At 38.1% G+C, this 22,094-nt stretch overlaps 1 protein-coding gene across 3 annotated transcripts in view; it reads right to left on the reverse strand.

The window, feature by feature from the left end:
- Positions 1 to 21,609, reverse strand: part of Atr (ATR serine/threonine kinase) — a 141,200-nt gene extending 119,591 nt beyond the window's left edge. The window contains exons 1-14 of one of the 3 annotated variants that reach the window (XM_045136479.1): positions 21,460 to 21,609; positions 16,827 to 16,918; positions 14,065 to 14,214; positions 12,105 to 12,970; positions 11,513 to 11,676; positions 10,185 to 10,376; positions 8,975 to 9,168; positions 7,675 to 7,827; positions 5,073 to 5,265; positions 4,588 to 4,850; positions 3,035 to 3,225; positions 2,843 to 2,943; positions 1,883 to 2,054; positions 586 to 756 (exon numbers count right to left, since the gene is read on the reverse strand). In XM_045136479.1, coding sequence (XP_044992414.1) covers positions 586 to 756; positions 1,883 to 2,054; positions 2,843 to 2,943; positions 3,035 to 3,225; positions 4,588 to 4,850; positions 5,073 to 5,265; positions 7,675 to 7,827; positions 8,975 to 9,168; positions 10,185 to 10,376; positions 11,513 to 11,676; positions 12,105 to 12,970; positions 14,065 to 14,214; positions 16,827 to 16,918; positions 21,460 to 21,536 — 2,979 coding nt within the window. In that variant the 5' untranslated portion in view covers positions 21,537 to 21,609. Of the gene's footprint in view, positions 1 to 585; positions 757 to 1,882; positions 2,055 to 2,842; positions 2,944 to 3,034; positions 3,226 to 4,587; positions 4,851 to 5,072; positions 5,266 to 7,674; positions 7,828 to 8,974; positions 9,169 to 10,184; positions 10,377 to 11,512; positions 11,677 to 12,092; positions 12,971 to 14,064; positions 14,215 to 16,826; positions 16,919 to 21,459 lie in introns of those variants that run through there. The other 2 variants (XM_045136478.1, XM_045136480.1) reach the window with 2 other exon arrangements.
- Between the last annotated feature and the right edge of the window lie 485 nt (positions 21,610 to 22,094).

The following is a 22,094-nucleotide window of genomic DNA, read 5'->3' on the forward strand; positions in this document are numbered from 1 at the left end:
CATCATGGAGCTCCCCCTCGATCCTGTAAGCCAAAATAAACCTCTTTTTTCCAATAAGCAGTTCTTGGTTGGTTGATTTCTGACAGCACTGCAAACCTGACAACAGCAGCAAACTTTCCACATGTTTTTCAAGTATTTTGTTTGTATTTATATACTTTGGGGTGTATGTTATATATGGTGTGTGTGCATTCCTAGCATAAGTCCGGGTGCACGGGCCATGATATGCATGTGGAGGTCAGAGGACAACTTTCAGTTGTCTATCCTTGCCTTCCACCCCTTTGAGGGAGGGTCTCAAGTTGTTCACTCTGGCTTTTGCCAGGCTAGTGGACTCCCAAGCTTCCAGCAGATTCTCCTGTCTCTGCTTCTGTTCTCACTGTAGTTGCTGGAACTACAAATCAAACACCTACCACAGCATTTGGCTTTTTACCTGGGTACTAGGGTTTCCAAGCTCAGGTGCTCATGTGTGTGTTTTATCCACTGATCATCTCAACCCTAATCTTTTTTTTTTTAAAGAAAAAAAACCCAGAATGGAATGAAATATTGAGTTGCAAACCTGAATTATATCAACTACACATTGCAACTTACAGTTAGAAAACGATTAAGATCAGGAAAGTCAAAAACATTGGCAATTTCAGACAAGGTATTTAAAGCCATTTCTCTCTGGTGAGCTACATCCTGTTTTCGTATCTCAGCATTCTGGGATGGAGTACTTGGAAGTGCTGTCATCTGACTGGAGTGGAGGGATTCCACCAAAAACTAGAGCAAAACAATTGTGTTAGTTTTCTTTTCTTTCTTTCTTTCTCTTTTCTTCCCTCCCTTTGTCCCTCCCTCCCCTCCCCTCCCCTCCCCTCCCTTCCATCTTTCTTTTCTTTTCTTTTTTTTCTTTTCTTTTTTTTTTTTTTTGAGGCAAGGTTTCACTCTAGCTCAGAGTAACCTGGAACTAACAAATATATAGGTAAGGCTATCCTCCTCCTACCTTAGGCTCCCAAGTGCTAAAATCTGGAATTAGAACATGAGCCATCACACTCAATTTAATTTTGTTAGTTTTCACACAAAAGATTCTAATATTTTTTAAGCTAGCATACCATAGTAATATGTTCAACCTTGACCAAGTTGAGCTCATCTTAATAAGGTAAATTATATCATAGTCTTCATTTTATAGATGAAGCAATCAGTTTTCATTAAGATATTTTAATATCACACCAAGGCTTACATCACAAATACAAGGTCAGTGTTTTGGCATGCTCTAACTGATCAATAACAAAATATACTTTTCTGGCCTGGTGTGGTGGCACACGCCTTTAATCCCAGCACTAGGGAGGCAGAGGTAGAAGGAACGCTGTGAATTTGAGACTACCCTGAGACTACATAGTGAATTCCAGGTCCTACCTCCAAAAACAAAAACAAAACAAAACAAAACAAAAAAAATACTTTCTGAAAACAATGTGCCCGGGTTATAATATCAATGCATTAAAGACTTTATCATCACTAAAAAGGCTAAAAAAGATGACTCTCTAAAAATAAACTTAAAGTTTAATTTAATAATTATGGTTTTCCCTTCTCATTTATGAGTTCAGATCAATATAATAAAATGTAAAATGGAAAGTCTTCTGTTCTATATAAACTAAGTACATAATTTTAAAAATAATCCTTTAAAACAAGCAAGATGGAACACACATATTTTCTAGCACATGATCTCACTATATTGAGCAGGCTGGTCTCCCAGGCTCAAGAGCAACTCCTGCCTCAACATTGCAAATAAAGTAACGGAGACTACTGGTGCACACCTCTACCCTGCTTCTTTTTCTTTTAAACTCTTGTATAGTACTACTTAAGTTACTTATAAGGTACTGCCACAGTTAAGATGAATGCTGACTCTCACCTGACAGATGGGTTTCTTATACTGACTGAAAAAATTTTGTAGTTTAATATTCTTAGCAGCAACCAGAGCTCGAATTTCTGTATATGCTGCTCCAGAGATGGATGCTGACTTAGACAATAAACAATGCAGTAAGTGCAAGAGTGCAAAAGGTACCAAGTCTCTTTTTGCTGCCCTGAAAATTAAAAAAAATATATATATATAATATACACACCCACATATACATATGCATATATATAATCAGTATTTCAGAAACAAATGCACATCTGTATATATGCTGAATTGTATTTTTTATTTACTTTTATATACTTGGAAAGAGGCAGATAGAAAGAGAATGGCCAAGGCCTCTAGCCACCGCAAACAAACTCCAGAATTTGCACCACCTTGTGCATCCAGCTTTACATGGGTACTGGGGAATGGAACCAGGGTCCTGTTGGCTTTGCCAGCAAATGCCTTAACCACTAAGCCATCTCTTCAGCCTCGAATCACATTTGTATAATATACATATCTTACATCATCATTTTTTTCTTCTTCTTTTTTTTTTTTTTTTTGCAGTGCTGAAGGCTTCATCATACTAGCAAGTGCTCTACAGTTGAGAGACATCCCCAATCCTCACACTTCTTTCTTTTTTTAATTTGCAAGCAGAGAGAGAAAGAGACAGAAACAGACTCTCTCTCTTTCTCTCCCTCTCTCTCTCTCACACACACATACACACAAACAAAGAAGTGGGAGAAGATAATGGGGACCCTAGGGCCTCTGTGGCTGCAAATGAACTCAAGACACATGCATCATTTTATGCACCTGGCTATACATGCGTAATGGGGAATCAAATCCAGGTTATTAAGACTTTACAAGCAAGACCCTTAGTGGATGAACCATCTATCTAGGCTCCCTGACCATTTCTAACACCAGAAATAAGACAATGACAACAATAAATAAGAACTCAAATGCTACCAACAATACCTTCCAATATCCCCTGTGGTAAGAATCAGGGTATCCTTCAACTCATTATTTCTTGAAATTTGAGCATGTGTGTATGCTTCCTTCATTCTTAAGACAAAAAGCTAGAAAAATAAGATGAGCTGTTGAAAAAGTTAGGCTTAAATGTTAATAATAATAATAACAGCTTTGATGTTTAAAATTAAAAATTTCTACCTCTTTTATAAATCCATCTTCAGAGTCCAAGGATTCCAATATATGCTTGATATTTCCACTAAAAGCAACCCTAACATCCTTATCTGGATCTTCTATTAAATTTAATAAAGTTGCAAGAACTGCTCTTACATCTGTTTCATCTTCTTGAAAATCCAGATGCTTGCAAATATGCTGCAGGTTGTCTATGAAAGCTAAAGGGTGATAGTATTACCTAATTTCACACATCAAACATCAAAGTCAACAAATCACACAGAGCTAACTATGTTATTTCCTTATATATCAATGTTTAAATATGCATACATGTGGAATTTACAGGAATGAAATAAAGCTTATCAATTTAAATTGCTTTATTCTTAATAAAACCTGCAAATTAAATTTAAAATAAATTTCAAAATTTCTTTCTTTTTTTCTTTTTCTTGAGGTAGGGTCTCACTCTAGCTCAGGCTGACCTGGAATTCACTATGGAGTCTCATGCTGGCCTTGAACTCACAGCAATCCCCCTACCTCTGCCTCCCAAGTGCTGGGATTAAAGGCATGTGCCACCAAACCTGACCCCAAAATTTCTTTTTCTTTTTTTATTTGTTTTTTTTGGGGGGGAGTAGGGTCTCACTCTAGCCCAGGCTAACCTGGAATTCACTATGTAATCTCAAGATGGCCTCAAACTCACAGTGACCCTCCTACCTCTGGCCCCCGAGTGCCAGGGTTACAGGTGTGTGCCACCACACCCAGCCAAAATTTCTTAAGTTATAAAATAACTAGTCTTTTTAGATCACATTTCCAAGATAGACTTAAAAATGCATTTAGCTAATTTAGCCAGGCATAGTGGCACACAGCTTTAATCCTAGAACTTGGGAGACTAAGGTAGGAGGATTACTGTAAATTAGAGCCAGGCTGGGTTACAGAGTGAGTTCCAGGTCAGTCTGGGCTAAAAATGAGACCCTGTTCCCCAGTGCCTGCAAAAATAAAAATAAAAGATCTTTAAGCTAACTTTGCTTAAGGGAAATTTTAGTGATACTCTTAATGTTCTAGAATTTAGGGGTTCTTAGAGCCACTGGCCATTTACTGCTTTGAAAGTTTGAGTACAAACTATAACTTACTACCTAAACACATGTATCTCACAAGTAACTGTAAATCTCAAGTTTCTAACACAACCATATTCAAATAACACTGGAAAGTAGTGAAAAACTACAATGATAATCCTCAATGTTACAAGGTCATCTAGCTAAATGAAGGCTTGAGGGTCCATGGTGGCATCAAGAGGGTACATTAAGGTCTCTACTATCACTAAAGAAGGCAGAGAATACTGAATCCTACAATAGTAAATCACCTCAGTGGATATGCTCTGCTAAGACTGCCAATCACAAAAGTATTTTAAAATATAAATATCATTTCTCTGATTGGCTCTGAAATGCAGTCTAACATCAGTCATTCCATTTATAAGGAATCATTTTTGAGCATAAGTCTTTATAATTTTTAAAAGTTTTAGGCTACTTACGAGTAATTTGAAAATAGATCTTAAATGTTTAAATATCAAGTAAATTATAATCACTTACCTAATTTTACTGGACTCGGTGTTTTCTTTGTCAGCAGGAAAAGGAATGGCTTGCAAACAGAAGCTTTTAGTTTAGAAGATGAGCATTCATGTTGGGAAGTAGCTTTCAGGCTCTTGCAGAAGAGGTCTGTATGTTCACATTCAAAGAAAGGTTCTACCAAAGAACTTGTCAAGTAAAACATGCCATGAAGACTACAGACAATTTGGCCAAGTACAGAAGCAAATTCTTTCTTGACAATGTTAGAATCATCTTTGACTTTATCTCTGAGGAAAAATAAAAAATGTAATAAATCTTCTGGGTAACTACTTCAAGTTAGGCTTAATTGGGGATGAAAAGATTTAAAAAATAAAATTTAGATGGAAAAAACCTTCCAACTAAAAGCAATACTTGCTCTATATACTCAGCAATAAAAATAATCTATAGATGATCAGAATTAAGATATTTCTAATCAAGTGATATACTGAAATTAAAATCTTAATACATACATAAGTATCTTGGGAACTTGGTTACAAGAATTCTGCTGCTGTAATAAGATAAAATATCCATTAACACAAGTAGCCCGGATTACTTCATGGGAGCTCTGCAGGGCCCATCTGTAAACTGCTGTTCTCCACTCAAGGAATATTCTTCTTGGAAACAGAGTTAGAAGAAACACACATCGAGACTGTGCCTGCGGTGCTAAAAAAAAAAATAAGTACATTAAACAATGCTTCTCACAGTGCTAATTTGCATATATATGTATGTTGTGAAACTAAGCATTTAAAGTATATCTAGTATCTAAATTAAAGCTTCTTTTCAGAAAATAAATACTGAAATGTGTCTATATATGACCTTAAGTCATCAAGGAAATACAAATTGAAAATAACATCCATCAAATAGGAAAAAAAAAATTAAGATAGCTGGGCTGGAGACATGGCTTAGTGATTAAGCCACTTGCCTGCAAAGCCAAAAGACCCATGCTCAATTCCCCAGGACCTATGTAAGCCAGATGTACAAGGTGGCACATGCATCTGGAGTTCGTTTGCAGTGGCTAGAGGCCCTGGCACACCCATTCTCTCTATCCTCCTTTTTTCCCCACTCTCTTAAATAAGTAAATAAATAATAGTAATAATAAATTAATTAAGAGAGCTATTTCCCTGAATGGTCCTGTTTTTACATTAAACCTGACAATGGCAAGTACTGGTAAGGGTGTGGAACAGTAGCAGCTGCCATTCTGCTGGCAGGGCAGAAACTTTATCGATGGAGAACACCACAGCAGAAAAGAGTGAAAACCCAACAATTCCACTCCTCATTAGTTCCTTCAAATAGTGCTTCTCAAGCATTAACTTGAACCTCCTGTCCTGTTAAAATGCATATTCTCAATCAGTAAGTCCAGCTGGGGCATAAAGATTGCCCATTTCTAACACGTTCCCAAATGTTGGTGATACTACTAGCGAACACTTCAAACACCAAGGCCTTGGCGTGATTTAGTGAGTTATTTATGAAAATATTCACTGAATGTTTTTTGTAATTATTAACAACTGAAAGAATCTGAATTTATATAGAGAGTATTTATCCTATTGTGGGCCACTTTCCAGAAAATTTAATAAAATATCAGAGTTACATGTATTCTCATGGATAATTCCCACAAAGATAAAGGCGTGGGCCAATAAAAAGCCAGTGTGGTAGTACATGCCTATAATTCTAGCACGCTAATGGACATGGCAGGTGGGGAGATAGGAGAATCAGGAAGGTCAAGGCCAGCCTCAACTCAGCTACAGAGACAGTTCAAAACCAGCACAGGATATGCGAGGCCCTATCTGAAAAAAGTAATAATAATGTTGACCAAGAAAATGCCGAATAGCTGAAAGGAAAACAATTCTTTACCATTTACGGATAAATAGACATATAGTAAAAGTAACGAAAAAATCATCAGAATAGTACAACATCAAATTCAGAACAAAATAGTAAATGAGATTAGGGAAGATCAAAAGTCATATTTACCTATTTGTTTTGTTTTGTGTTTTGGGAGACAAAAAGCCAGAGAAAAGTATAGCACATGAGTATGACATTCCTTTGCATGTCTGGAAGACCCTGGCACACCCACACACATGCACAAACTCACAGAAATAGCTATTTTTTAAAATAGTAGAAGTATTTAGTATATCATTCTTCTCCGTGTGTGTGCGCGCAGATGCATGTACTCTGTGTGAAGGCATAGAGGTATGTCTAATCTTCCTTTATGTCTGCCTTATTTCCTCCAGAGAATCTCTTACTAAACCTGGAGCTTGCTATTTTTCAGTTAAATTGGCTGACTAGAGAGGCCAAGCAATACACCAGCCTATATCCTCCTCAGTGCTGAAGTTCAGACGTGTGACCATGCCCAGCTTTGTAAGGTGGTGGGGATCAAACTCAGTCCTCATGCTCGTGTGTGAAGTGCTCTTACCCACTGAGCCATCTAATTCTTCCTCCACTCCTTTATTTATATTTCTCAAATGTTTTCTAGGTTTCTAAAATAACGATTTTTAGCTGGTTTGTTATTTATTTATTTAAATTTATTTATTTTAAACAGAGACTCATTCTGAAGTCTTGGCTGGCCTGGAACTCACTACATAGCCCAGGCTGGCCTTGAACTCAAGGCAATCCTCCCACCTCAGCCTCCTCAGTGCTGGAATTATAGTTATAAGCTCTCACAGCCAGTTTAAAATAAAGATACTTAAGAATATATTTCAAACTTTTTACAGAAAGGATGTGGTAGGTACAGGGAAAGTATTCTATCTGTCACTTTTTTTTTGAAGTAGGGTCTCACTCTTGCTGGGGCTGACCTGGAATTCACTCTGTAGTCTCAGGGTGACCACAAACTCATGGTGATCCTCCTACCTCTACCTCCCAAGTGCTGGGATTATTAAAGGTGTGCATCACTACACCCGGCTCCATATGTTACTTTTTAAATACATAACTTGTGTTTTGAATCATCATATTATATGTATACTTATCCTTCTAATTGTTGAAAAGATAAAAATAAGTGTTACAAACTCTATATACAGAGATCAGTTAAACAAAACAAAACAAACTGAATACATAAGACATGATTTTATGACCACTTACAGTAACTATCCAAAACTCTCTGGCTTAATGTCAGAAGATTAGTGGCAAATGAGGTCAACTTTAAACAGTCATCATCAGAATGGGGATAAATCCATGGAAGTGAGAGCATTCCACATAATTCTTCCAGAACATGATCTTCAAATGAATTACTTACTACAGAAACATACAACAGGACATAAATTGATTATATGTCTTTTTTCCCAATAATAATATAGCTATTTAAAACATCAAAAGTAATTATAATGAACATTCAACTAAACAGAAATGGTCAAAATGAAGGAACATAATCTCTTTTTTTAAATTTTTTTTAAAATTTATTTATTTGAGAGCGACAGACACAGAGAGAAAGACAGATAGAGGGAGAGAGAGAGAATGGGCGCGCCAGGGCTTCCAGCCTCTGCAAACGAACTCCAGACACGTGCGCCCCCTTGTGCATCTGGCTAACGTGGGACCTGGGGAACTGAGCCTCGAACCGGGGTCCTTAGGCTTCACAGGCAAGCGCTTAACCACTAAGCCATCTCTCCAGCCCATAATCTCTTTTTTTAAGGGGGAGGTGCTAGGGGCTGAACTGACAGCCATGCACAGGCTGTATGCACTCTATCACTGAACTACACCTTCAAGTATGTGCTCAAGCTTGTGAGGACAAATAAATTAGATGTCACTTAATAATAATATGCAGGTATATCCTTTATAAAAGGATTATAGTATTCTTCAGATTTTCAAATCAAAACATTTTTCTAGCTGGGCATGGTGGCGCATGCCTTTAATACCAGCACTCGGGAGGCAGAGGTAGGAGGATTACTATGAGTTTGAGGCAACCCTGAGACTACATAGTGAATTCAAGGTCAGCCTGAGCTAGTGTGAGACCCTGCCTCAGAAAAAATTTTTTTCTATTGACAGAATAATAAATTAATAAATAAAATAAATAATAAATAGTAAATTACAAATAAATTCTGAACTTAGAAATTACTGACAAGCTTAATTAACAGAAAAAAAATCTAGTGGGGGTTTGAGAGATGGCTAAGTGGTTACAGTACTTGTTTGCAAAACCTGACAGCCTGGGTTCAATTTCCCAGTACCCACATAAAGCCAGATGCACAAAGTGGCATCCATCTAGAATTCATATACAGTGGCAAGAAGCCCTAGCATGCCCATGCTCTCTCTCCCCTTGTAAATCAATAAAAAAAAAAATTTAATCTAGCTTTTGTAAACACTTTCTACATTTAAGCTTCAGGCAAACAAGAAAGAGTATTCCTATACTGATTAAATTCACTCTGTCTTACTGCTTACTTGTACTCACCTTGCATATAAATCAAAGCATCATAAATTTGCACCACATTATCAATGACAGCCTCCAGTTCATGTTTCTGCACTGATTCTAACAAACTCCTACAACTCTTAAGCACTTTGGTATAAAAATCCAGAGACATCCAAGTTATCACTACTGAAGGTAGTTTCCTTTCAGATTTCTGTGGGTAGTCCTTGAAAATATGGCTGCAATGGGTACATTTTTAAACAACATTAAAATTGTATAGCCTAACATAGCATTTAATAAAGACAAAGAAAAAGGAATATAAAACTAACCTACAACCTTAAAACAATTTAAAGTTGACAATGCAAACCAATCTCATATTGTTTTAAGTTTAATCTCTTTATGTTAGCTTAAATCACTGTTTTGTTTTGTGACAGGGCTTCACTCTATGGCACAGGCTAGCCAGCAACTCTGCAGCCTAGGCTTGCTTCAAATCCAGTGGTGATCCTTCTGTCTCAATCTTCTAAATCCCTTTTGTAATGTGGGAATTACTCTAGTATCTTTAAAAGTGACATTGCCAGCCTTAAATAATAAAAGACAGGTCTATATAATTATTAATTAATATAGCAACCCCTTTCTTCATAAAAGGACAAAAATCAAATCAACTACTCCTTTATCTCAAATTCCAAACTTCATAATTTCTCCCAACTCTCTTTTATAACTCTGTATTGGCTGGCTGGGTTAGTCATAAAGTACAGAATGATCATGAACAATGAGCAAGGAAGGCTTGCTTAAAATGTGGCAGTAAATCTTCAGAGAAGGGTCATACTTGTCTTATCTGATAGGAAATTAATATTAAGATTATGAAACTGAAAATATACTTCTGAGTTCTAAATTCCTGCTCCTACTATCAGGGAGACAGTCAAAAGAACATAGAGTTGTACATAAATGTGTTCTGTACCTTCTAATCATTCATCCTCCCAACAGTTAGTGTAGGCTTAAGGAACAAAGGAACTAACTTTTCTGGACCTAACAGCATTTACCTCTAAGATTGATGTTGGGATTAAGTAGGACAGGAGTAATGCTTAGCACAGTGCCCAGCACTAGTAGCACTCAGTAGAAAGTAAATGTCTCTTCTCCACTGCTAGGTTTGTGTTCTAAGGTCACAGGAATCAAATGTATAATGAGTTCTCCTAAAATGGTAAATCCAAGTTCATTACAGGAAGCCCACCCAGAAAATGCAGTCAGTTGTTTTTACCAGTCCATGTTTTGGTGTGAACAGTGAACAGTACAGAGAGCAGTCAGCTGCATCACAACAGTGATTCCTTCCAAAGTCTCGGCAACAGGATTCTTCAGACTATTACACTCAAGGGACCTCTGAAGGGATTCAGCTTTTTGTTTCAGTGCACTCCATAATGTGCTCTTTTTGTCCATATTCAGGTGTTTAGTTCTACAATTAATATAAATACAGTTGAAACACATAACTGGGGACACAGCTCAATAGTAGAGTGCTTACTTAATATATGCAAGGTCAATCCTCAGCACCAAAAGAAATAAATATAAGAAAATGCATATACTTAAAAAAAAAACTGCAATGTGATGTCAATTTCTATCTATATTAGGATATATTTAAAACAATGTTCAGCCTGGCTGAAATGTGGAAATTCTTTGGTTACATTCAGAAATATTAACATTTGAAAGATTGCCAATAGGTACATAATCTGAGTCTTCAAATAGGAAAAAACTAACTTATTTCAAGGTTATCCAAAATACATACATAAATCATTCCCATAGATCAGGACATAAAATAATTCATCTACAGCTGTGTCTTACTAGCCTGTGAAGAGATAAGGTGTTCTACAATGTAAAGTGGACACCAGTGTTTGTTGTTTTGTTTTGTTTTTTAAAAGATTTTTATTTTTATTTATTTATTACAATCAGAGAGAGTGTGTGTGTGAGAATGGGCATGCCAGAGCTTCTAGCCACTGCAAATGAACTCCAGACTCATGTGCCACTATGTGCATCTGGCTTACATGGGACCTGGAGAATCAAACCTGGGTCCTTAGGCTTTGTAGGCATGCACCTTAACTGCTAAGCCATCTCTCCAGCCCTGTTTTTTTTTAAATCAAAGCTGCCTATTGACAAATAAATAAGAAAAAATAAAAAAAGATAAATTAGCAAGGCATGCAAAAACATTCAAAATTACTATATTTAGACATAAAATGTTTCATATTAGAATAAACCACAAAATCTAGTAAAGTATTTTAAGCAATCCTTCGACTATATTTAGAAAAACTTTTATGTAATTAGAACAGAGTACTTAACTAAAATTGATTGTATTTAACTTAATTTATTTGAGGGGAAGAGACAAAGAATCAGCAGGCCGGGGCCACTGAGAAGGAACTCCTGATGCGTGTACCACCTTATGTATCTGGCTTACAAGAGTACTGGTGACTCGAACCTGGGTCCTCAGGCTTCACAGGCAGGAGCCTTAACCTTTAAACCATCTCTCCAGCCCCCCAAAATTGATTTTTAAGTGAATAAAATTTTATGAAATGACTAAATTAAAACTGATTAGGGTCATACTCTTCAGACTGCTTTGATGGTCTTTTTGAGCTGAGTCTACGCCTTTTGGGTGATATTCCATCACTACTGCTGCTGAGATTTTCCTGTTCAGTTTGGCATTGAATCTCTTCAATGACTTCCATACTTTCCATTTTCAAGGCTGCATAAAGTGGACCCAACAAGTACTGAGAAAACAAAAATAAGTTAAAAAATAAAATCCTATAAAATGTTTATATTATTTATAGGCAATAATCATGTATTAGGTGGTGTTTTCTAGTAAACTATTATGAATCATAAAAGGCAAGTTAATATCATTTCACATTCTATAGAACAAAGATGGTTTCTACAGTCTTAGAAAGCTTAAAACAAATCCACACTATAATCCTTCCCCCCTCAAAATGCTATGTTGAAAAATTCTAAAAGAGAACTACTTTTTCCTACTACAAGTCCAGCAAGACAAATCCCTTCAAAATGTAAGCAAAAATCCATATGAGGGAACAAGACTATGAAAATCATTTTGCCTTCAGGTGTGTAACATTAAGATACTCTATTTATCTATTTATTTATTAGTGAACAATATGTATATTATACAATGACTTACCTTTATATTTACCTGAATTCCAAGAACATCTACAAGAGCTCTACAAATATTTGTCACATAGGCCTTCCTGACTTGTAAAGCAGATTCATACCCAGCTGGCACAAAGTTAAGAAAATACTGCAGTAAATGACACAAAGCTGCTTTTAGCAAATCAGACTTGAGCCGCAGAAGCATACCATCTCCAAATATGACACAGAGCTTTTCCAGCACCATATTTAAATAGACAGGTTCAATGTTTTTGTAAGCTTCTGCTTCAAAAGGGAACAGTGTCTTCATCAGTTTTGACAAGGGCTCTTCATACAGTTTCAACTGGGTGGCATCCATTTCCACAAGGTGTTGTAATAATTCCAAAAATGAGCTGAAAAAAGTGCTGGCTGGTTGTGCTGGTAATCCTCCAAGTTCAAAAAGTTCAGTTAAAAAGATAATTGCCAAAGATTTAATTTTTGGACTACCATATGTTAGCAGAGTACAACCTATCTGCCAAAGTAACAGTTCCTGTCTTCTAAAAAACACAGCTGTAACAATGCGAGTAAGAACCATTAATAAAGTGGCTTCAATAGATTCTAAATTTTGCATGCATATGAATTGCAAAGGGGCTGGTTGTAAATAGTCCATATGTTCATCGAGTTGGCTTGAAAATCGATTAACACCCACTGGCCACTCCACAAACTCTCCCAATGCATTTCTTTCATGGAGGTCAATCAAATCTTCAAAAAGATAGAGCAATTCCTTTGTAAGTACCCCAAAACTAGCAGGATTCTTGCTTTTGAAAAGAAATAGTAATGAGCAGATAACTTCACATATTTTCTTGTGTAACACGTGACAGGATGGAGTTGCCGCAATCCGTAAAAGTCTTGTAATGATCCAGTTAGTGAATTCTTTGAAATAGATGAAAAGAAATACTAATTATATCAGCAGTGTTAACTAATTTACAAAATGCTCACTGATTGATTTTAAAAGTATAAACTTATTAAGAGAATAGTCTACAACCTCTACACAAGGGAAATATCATAGTTTAGAATAACAACTTTGAGTCAGACAAAAAAGGCCTCAGCTTGTTATCTATTAGTTATGTCAATTTCACATTTTTCTGAACCTGCATAAGTTCATATATGAAAAGAGAATCATGATATCTATGTAGTGGGTTGCTGTGAGGATCAACTAAGAAAATTTAGCATAGGTTCAAAAATATAATATTCAACAAATGTTAGTTACCACCACTGCTTCAACAATAAAATTGTTTACTTATTTATTCTCTGCTGCTTTCACCAGGCTAGGGGCCACTGCTACACACCTGACCGCACCCCTGGCAAATTCTTTCTTCTCATCTGTAGATGTGGCTGGGATTAAAAAGCCTATCACAGCATCTAGCTTTTTTACATGGGTTCTGGGGTTCCAAACTAAGGTATTTAATCTGTTACTTTTGAGCCTTAGCCTTAAACTTGATATGTAGCCAAAGATGTACTTGAACTCCTGATACTCCCACCTCTATGTCCTAAATGCTAGGGTTACAGATGTGGGCCACACACCAAGCTTTCCTCAACAGAAACATATTAAGTGGAGGAGTGTAAATGAGTGATAGAGCACGTGCCCGGCATGTGCAAAGTGCTGTGTTTGATCCCCAACACCTCAAAAAACTTTTCTCAATAGTGACTGTCTCACATTTGTAAGAATACATCAATTGATAGTCCTCATGAATCCTATGTATAATTTTGCGAACTTTTGGACTGAAATTAAGAAATACATTTGTTAAGAGATATGAAACAAGTTCATGAACTAGTGCTTACTCTAGCCCAGACTGATCTGAGTGCTGGGATTAAAGGCGTGCGCCACACCACTAATGTCAACCTTTGGCCTCCACAATCCTGTCCACACATACATGTATACATGCAAGCATGCACACCACACAGGCATGCACATGCAAAAACAAAAGCAAAACACCAAAACAGATTGGAGATGAGTAACAGCTCACCAATACAGCTGCCTTTGGTCTCATCTTGGCCCTGGCTTCCATTCACATTTACAAACATCAGTGGAGAAGATTTCATGATATGCTGGATAAAATCCAGCAACATCACAGAAGTTGGCTGAGAGTCAATTTTCTTTACAAGTTCTAGAGCAACTGAAAATATAAAAGATTCACTTTAGTCATGACAAATTAAGTAATACACCTTTATTAAAAAACTAGACTTTGGGCTGGAGGGATGGCTTAGCAGTTAAGGCACTTGCCTAAAAAGCCAAAAGACCCAGAACCATTTGCCAGGACCCACATAAGTCAGATGCACAAGGTGGCACGTGCATCTGGAGCTCGTTTGCAGTAGCTGAAGGCCCTGACACACCCATTCTCTCTCTAAATGACTCTTTCTTTCTTTTGTGTTCTCTCTCTCTCTCTCAAATAAAAAATAAATAAATAAAATTAAGGACTGGAAGCTCTAGTGCACCAATTCTCTCTCTCTCTCTGCCTCTTTCTATCTCTCAAATAAATAAAAATAAGGGCTGGAGAGATGGCTTAGCAGTTAAGCGCTTGCCTGTGAAGTCTAAGGACCCTGGTTTGAGGCTCGATGCCCCAGGACCCACGTTAGCCAGATGCACAAGGGGGCGCATGCATCTGGAGTTCGTTTGCAGTGGCTGGAAGCCCTGCATGCCCGTTCTCTCTCTGTCACTCTCAAATAAATAAATAAAAATGAACAAAAATTTGTTTAAAAAAAAAATAAAATATTTAAAAAATAAAAACAAAATTAAAATTTACAAGGAAACTACTTTGATGACCAGAATTTTTATCCAACACAGTGCTCAAGCTAAATTGATGTGACAAAATCTATAATTTAATTTAATTTAATTTATTTATAGCAGAGAGAGAGAGGAATGTGTAGGTCAAGGCCTCTAGCCACTGTAAACATACTCCAGATGCATATGTCTTATGTGGGTACTAGGGAATCAAACCCAGGTCATTAGGCTTTGCAGGGAAGCATCCCAACTATTAAGCCATCTCTCCAGTCCCATATAATCTTACTGAATTTTAAATGTTTATTGATAATCATGTACAACTATCTATCATACATCCTATTTTGTTTGCAAATATGTAATATAGGCCTACATGTCAGGGACTATGTGAAAATATGAATATTTTTTAAAAAATCTCAATGTCTGGTAAAGGAGTCAAACAAACAAATGAAAATAGTAGTACAATGTGTTAATGGCACTAATCCAGAATTCAAGAAGACAGGTTCTGGGAAGATACTGTGAAGGAATTCCAAGGTGAAGAACTGGCAGAGAGGAAAGGCCAAACAAAGGGACTCCCTACAAAAGCACATCTTGTTAGTGTTCATTTGTTATATCTTTAGCAATTCATCATTTTATTGATTGAGAAAACAAAGGTTAAATGGCTATGACAAATTATAAAATGTCTTGGTATCAAATCTGGAATGAAAGTTATAACCCTTGAGCCACAATGCACTCGTAATCCCCCCATGCAATGTCAGTGCAAGAGAGATGTGAATGACTAACTTGGTTGTACTTACCTTTTAGGTTGCCACTACAGTTGATTTCATAACTCATAGAACTTTTTTACCTTTGTCTTATTTGTTTTCAGATAGGGATTCACTCTGACCTAGGCTGACCTGGAAATAACTCTATAGACAAGGCTGGCCTCGAACTCACAGCAATCCTCCTACCTCAGCCTCCCAAGTGCTGAGATTAAAGGTGTGTGCTACCACAACCGGCTTGTATTACCCTTGTAAAGATAGCAAAGCTTAAACAGTTTTCTGTGGCATTTGCTACATATCCACCATTGGTACAAGACATTATTAAAATGAGGTTCACATGATTGGACTTGACCAGATGTATTTTGGAGCTAACATCTGATATCAAAGATCTCATAGTAAACTGGGCGTGGTGACACACACCTTTAATCCCAGCACTCAGGAGGCAGAGGTAGGAGGATCGCCTTGAGTTTGAGGCCCCTGAGACTACATAGAGAATTCCAGGTAAACCTGAACTACAGTGAGACCCTATCTCAAAAAAAAGAACTCATAGTAAACAGTAAAAAATCAAGGTCACTAATGGATAAATAGAACTAGCTTAAAGAGTCTAGGGCTGGAGAGATGACTTAGCAGTTAAGGCATTTGCCTGCAAAGCCAAAGAACCTTGGTTCAATTCCCCAGGACCCACATAAGACAGATGTACAAGGGGGCACATGTGTCTGGAGTTTGTTTGCAGTGGCTAGAGGCCCTGGTGTGCCCATTCTCTCTCTCTTCTTCTCTCTCTCTCTCTCAAATAAATAAATAAAAATATAGTAAAAAAAAAAAAAAAAAAGTCAGGGCTGGAGAGATGGCTTACCAGTTAAGGTACTTGCCTGTGAAGCCTAAGGACCCAGGTTTGATTCCCCAGTACCACCATAAGCAAGATATACCTCTCTCTCTTTCTCATAAAGAAATAAAAATAAATTATTTTTTAAAAAAGTCTAAATTGCAGCTGAGTATGGTAAATGGCATAAATAGGAGGATCAGGAGTTCAAGGTAATCCTCAGCTATAGAGTAAGTTCAAGGCTAACCTAGGTTACATGAAACTGTATCTCAAAAAACCACCAACCAATAGTCTAAGTTACATTATATTACAAGTAACAAGCAACATTGAATAACAACCTGCTTGAAAATATTAACTATCAAAAAGACTCTAACTAAAACTGCCTACAGTAATACAAGAAGGTCACATATGAAATTATTGTTTTCTTACCAACGTTTACATCTGTAAGTATTCGGTCAATGAACTGACATAGAATTTGTCTTGGTTTCTGTACAACTGTATTATATTCCTCTGGAGCAGCACTAAAATACAAACAAGTTTGTTAAAAGAGGCTTGAAGGCACATTCTATCATTCCAGCCTGTGGAAGGCTGAAGCAGAAGGGTGACACATTCCAGGCTAGTATGGGCTGTCGCAAAAACCCAAAACTAAACCAAATCAACAAAAAGCTTTTAATCTTTAAAAGGACTCAGAATGTCATTTGTAAGAAAATTCTCCAAAGTTTTGAACTTACCAAATGTGGTCAGTTTTAGTGAGGACATTTGCAGTATTCTGCTTAAGAATGAAAAGATAGATCTAAAAACATTATTAATTTACAAGAAAAAAAGAACATGTTAAATGACACTACAAGGATCCAATCTGCAAAATCTAGATGTGCTATAATCAGAAGTGTAGCCATTAGCCATTGATAGTACTTAGCACTTGAATTCAAGTTACTCCAAATTGAATGAATAAGTGTAAACTACACTTTGGATTACTAATATTCAGCACAAAAAGTATAACCTCTCGGGCTGGAGAGATTGCTTAGCAGTTAAGGCGCTTGCCTACAAAGCCAAAGAACCCAGGTTTGATTGCCCAGTACCTACATAAAGCCAGATACACAAGGTAGCTCATGTGCCTGAAGTTCATTTGCAGTGGGTAGAGGCCCTGGTGAGCCCATTCTCACTCTCTCTCTCAAATAATTATTTTTTTTAAGTATGACCTCTTATTAATCATTTATACTAGGGGCTGGAGAGATGGCTCTAGGTTAGGTCTTGCTTGCAAAGCCTAACAACCTGAGTTCAATTACCCAGTGTCCATATGAAGCCAGATGCACCAAGAGGCACATGCATCTGGAGTTCGTTTGCAACAGCTAGAGGCCCTATTTCTATTTCTCTATGCTTGCAAATAAATAATCACTTATACTAGTTACTGTGGACATAATACTTGAAGACATGGAGTTAAAGTTAATATTATTTTTTTTCCTTTTTTTCAAAATGCAATTATACTAAAGATATTTAAATTATATGTGGATTCTATTATGTTTCTATAATACAATTTTTTGGGGGGGGTTGAGGTAGGGTCTTACTCTAGCTCAGACTGGCCTGGAACTCACTCGAGTCAGGGTGGACTTGAACTCATGGCAATCTTCTGACCTCTGCCTCCTGAGTGCTGGGATTAAGGTATGTGTCACCATGCCTGGCTTATAATACAAATCTTTTTAATTTAAAAAATATTCATTTGGGCCAGGTGTGGTGGTGCATGCCTTTAATCCCAGCACGTGGGAGGCAGAGGTAGGAGAATTACCATGAGTTTGAGGACACCCTAAGACTACATAGTGAATTCCAGGTCAGCCTAGAGTATAGCAAGACCCTACCTTGAAAAACCAAAATGTGTGTGTGTGTATTTGTAATATGTTTGGGGAGGGGGGCATGAATCTAGGCTAACAGGCTTTGGAAGCAAACACCTTTAACTAGTGATGCATCGTGCCACCTCCCTATGAAATGTTGATATAAGCCTATGTAAAACCTATAGAACACAGCTTCTCCCACAAAAAAAGGGAAAAGTTAATATAGTTAGCCTATAATCCAGCAATTCTTCTGAGTATATACATCCAAAAGAACTGAAAGCAGGGACTTAAACAGGTATTTTTACATTAATGCTCATAGCAGCATTATTCATGATTCTCAAAAGGTGGAAGCACCCACGTTTCATTAGTGGCTCAGCTCTAAGTGCTCATTCTTTTTATGAACACCAGCTCATAAAACTTCTGTGAAAGAGGAAAAAAATAAAAAATAAAAAAACAGAAAAATTCCCCATAAAGCAAAACTCCACAAACACTGGAATCATGCAAAGATGACCAAATGAAGTCAAGAGTTTTTTTTTAATGCATTAGATATATTGAGAGAATATGGATTTGTAATCCTATGGGAGATATGATCCAGGAAAACTGAAGCCATCAAATAGCTGATGGTAGTCAAAAGCAGGAGAGTAAAAAGATTGCCCAGAACGAGTATAAGGAGTAAAGAATACTAACAGCAAACAGCAAATAACAATGGGACAAAATTAAGTTGAAAGAATAAGGAAACAATGACAAATTAGAACAATGGCATCTCATATTTTTCAGAAGTCTAATTGCCATATTCAAATGGAGGGGGACACATATGTGTTGGGCATGATGGCCTTTAATCCCAGCACCTGGGAGGCAGAGGTAGAAGGATCACAGTGAGTGCAAGGCCACCCTAAGGCTAGAGTGAGACCCCATCTTGAAAAACTAAAAAGTAAATAAAATACACATCTTGAAGAAAAGAATGGACTAAATCTAAACCTAGCTCTAATACTTGTTAACTGTGATTTTAATTTGTCAACTTGTTTCTCAAAATATAAATAGTGGTAATATTTTTCTATTCTCCATCATGAAGACACTATGAAAATGGATGAATGTGTTTGAAGTAGGTACAGTAAAAAAAAAAAAAAAAATCAAAGAAAGGAAGGGAGGAAGGTACTTAATAGGTTGATATTGTATATATGTAAGGACAATGATTGAGATGGGGAGGTAATATGATGAAGAATGGAATTTCAAAGGGGAAAGTGGGAAGGGGGAGGGAGGGAATTACCATGGGATATTTTTTTATAATCATGGAAAATGTTAATAAAAATAAAATAAAATAAATAATAAAATAAATAAATAAGAGAGACATGATGCAAAATAACAACAGGAAAAAATCATGGCAATTCATTTGACAACTTTTTACAGGTCAGTTTTACTGTTCTGTCTCTTGGAATGGTTATAGTTGAAAAATAGCATAAGCTCTGTTGATAAAACAAACTACAAATATAAGAAGCCATTATTTGTATTAAGAAGTCAGATGAAGAAAGAGTAAAAAGGATAAAGTACTAACCAGATCATTTTACATGAAAGCAAGGAAAGAAAAATATAATGAGCTAGACTAATGCTGAGAGATGAAATGTGTACATCAACTTCCTAAAATCACTTTTATTCATCTTCCTTTAGAAAAAGATAGAAACTACAAAATGTGGACAAGAAGTATACTTGCTGGGCTAGGAGATGGCTCAGATGATAAAGTGTTTGCCTTGCAAGCATGAGTACCTAAATTTTATCCCCAGGACCAGCATCCATGTAAAAATGCTGGAGGTGAAGGCAGTGCCTGAGTTGTGGAGAAAGAACCCTGGGGCTCACTGGCCAGTGAGTCTAGCATAATTAGCAAGCACTAAGCCAATTAAAGACCCTATCTCAAAAAAAGTGGATAATGTGCAAGAAACTCTAGAGATTTCTGCTGGCCTACACACACACACACACACACACACACACACACTACCATGCTTATAAACACGTTTATAAGAAGTATGTTGGCCACTGTCATACAAAGTGAAAAAATTTCGCACGAAAAAGAGACAGGAAGTTAATTTTTTTTTCCATTTTATCCTACTTAATTATGCAATTGAGAAAAGAAAGCCTAGATTTCTTTGTATGACCAACAAGTAGAAATAAATACAATTGGACTTCAAAAAAATACACAAATAAGAGGAAGTAGATATCACATGAAATGTCAGTATTGACTTTATGCGGAAAGTGACCACTTTAGGAAGTCGAGAATTATTTTCACTGATTATTCAAGTACAGTAATAGAAGACCGCAATGGAACCAAATCCTCCTCCCCAGAAGCCTGGTAGAGGAAAGCCAACAGGTGTTGAGAGGATGTGGCAACCATTAAGTAATTTTGCTTTCTTCAGGGAAGACACTGACTTACACCATTTTACTGTTAGGGTTACAGAAAATATCATTTGCAAATAAATAATACTAAAGTATTTTAAAATGTAGGCAACGCTGTGTATGTTTAGATTTGTGAACCTGTGTCCAGTCCCTTGGATTTCTAACTAAAAACATACAGTCGAGAACTGGGCGACAGCCAGGCGTGGTGGCGCACACCTTTAATCTCAACACTTCGGAGGCCGAGGTAGGAGGGTCGCTGCGAGTTCGAGGCCAGCCTGAGACTACATAATAAACTCCAGGTCAGCCTGTGCGACAGCGAGACCCTACTTCGCAAAAGAAAGGAAAAAAGGAAAAGAAAAGAAAAAAAAGGACTGGAGGATCAAATCCAAGAGGATTGCAATCTTTAGGCTAACATATGCATGACCTCACTCCGGAGAGAGAAACCAACCGCCTTTTCCAGCAACTCGTTTCCCTGGCTAAAATCAAAGCCGGGGTCGTGATTTCCTCTGCCCAGACCGTTTTGAAATCAGCCGATTCCTACAGGAGTGAATATGGACACCCGAAGGGCCTGTTACTCGGGACGGCGCTTGTGAGAAGCAACTGCATGTGGGAAGGCGAGACGTCCCAGGCCGGGGCACGCTGCGGGCGCCCAGGGCCCACGGCGGCAGACGCTTCCCCCGCCTCGAACCCGCTTTCCCCGGGCGCGGAACGAGGCTCCACTGGGGCGAAACGCCCAGCACGTCCACCAGGGCCGCGGCGCGGGCTGACCGGATCCCCGCACCGCGAGGCCGGAGAGGCCTAGGGGCGGTGGGGAGGACGCGCGACACAAGACTGGGGACGCCTGGGCCTACCTGCCCAACTCCCGCAGGGCGGGGATCATAGAGGCCAGCTCCAGGCCATGGTCGCCCATGCTTAGGCTGCGTCGCATTCATCAAACACGCCGCGGGCCGCGAATTCCCCGCGTCTCTGCCGCTACTTCTGGTGGGAGGGTGTGGCGACCGACGGGAGCCCACGGGGCCCAAAACTTCTCCCGGAAGTCACCGCGGATGCCGAGTGCTAGGCCGAGGGTCCGTTCTCTTTAGGACCCGGGAGGAGCCCGGAGGCCGTGAGGGGCGGAGGAAGCGCGGAACGTGGTCCGGCCAAACTTATTCTCCGCGGCGCGCGCGACTTTCCCGGGTACTTTGGGTTTTGAGCCACGCGGGCCTCCTCCCTCTCTGCTGCGGGATGCTCAGCGACGAGTCCCGGGTCTGGGTAGGAGAGGGACTTAACGACTTCACTTCACTGAAGTGAGGTCTGAAGACATTTTCAGCTAGTAAAGGTCTAAAGCCCAGCCCTGGCTGTCAGGAGTCCGGTGTCGCCCAAGTAAGACCATGGACTCCCGGAAAGTGGGGCCAAGTTTTATTGAGTAGAAAGAAAGAAAAACAGGAAAGCTGGCACCAGGTCTGCATCTCAGAGTTCGAGATCTCAAGATGCAGCCCTGATCAGT

This window comes from Jaculus jaculus, chromosome 17, assembly GCF_020740685.1.
Source record: "Jaculus jaculus isolate mJacJac1 chromosome 17, mJacJac1.mat.Y.cur, whole genome shotgun sequence".
Classification (NCBI taxonomy): Eukaryota; Metazoa; Chordata; class Mammalia; order Rodentia; family Dipodidae; genus Jaculus; species Jaculus jaculus.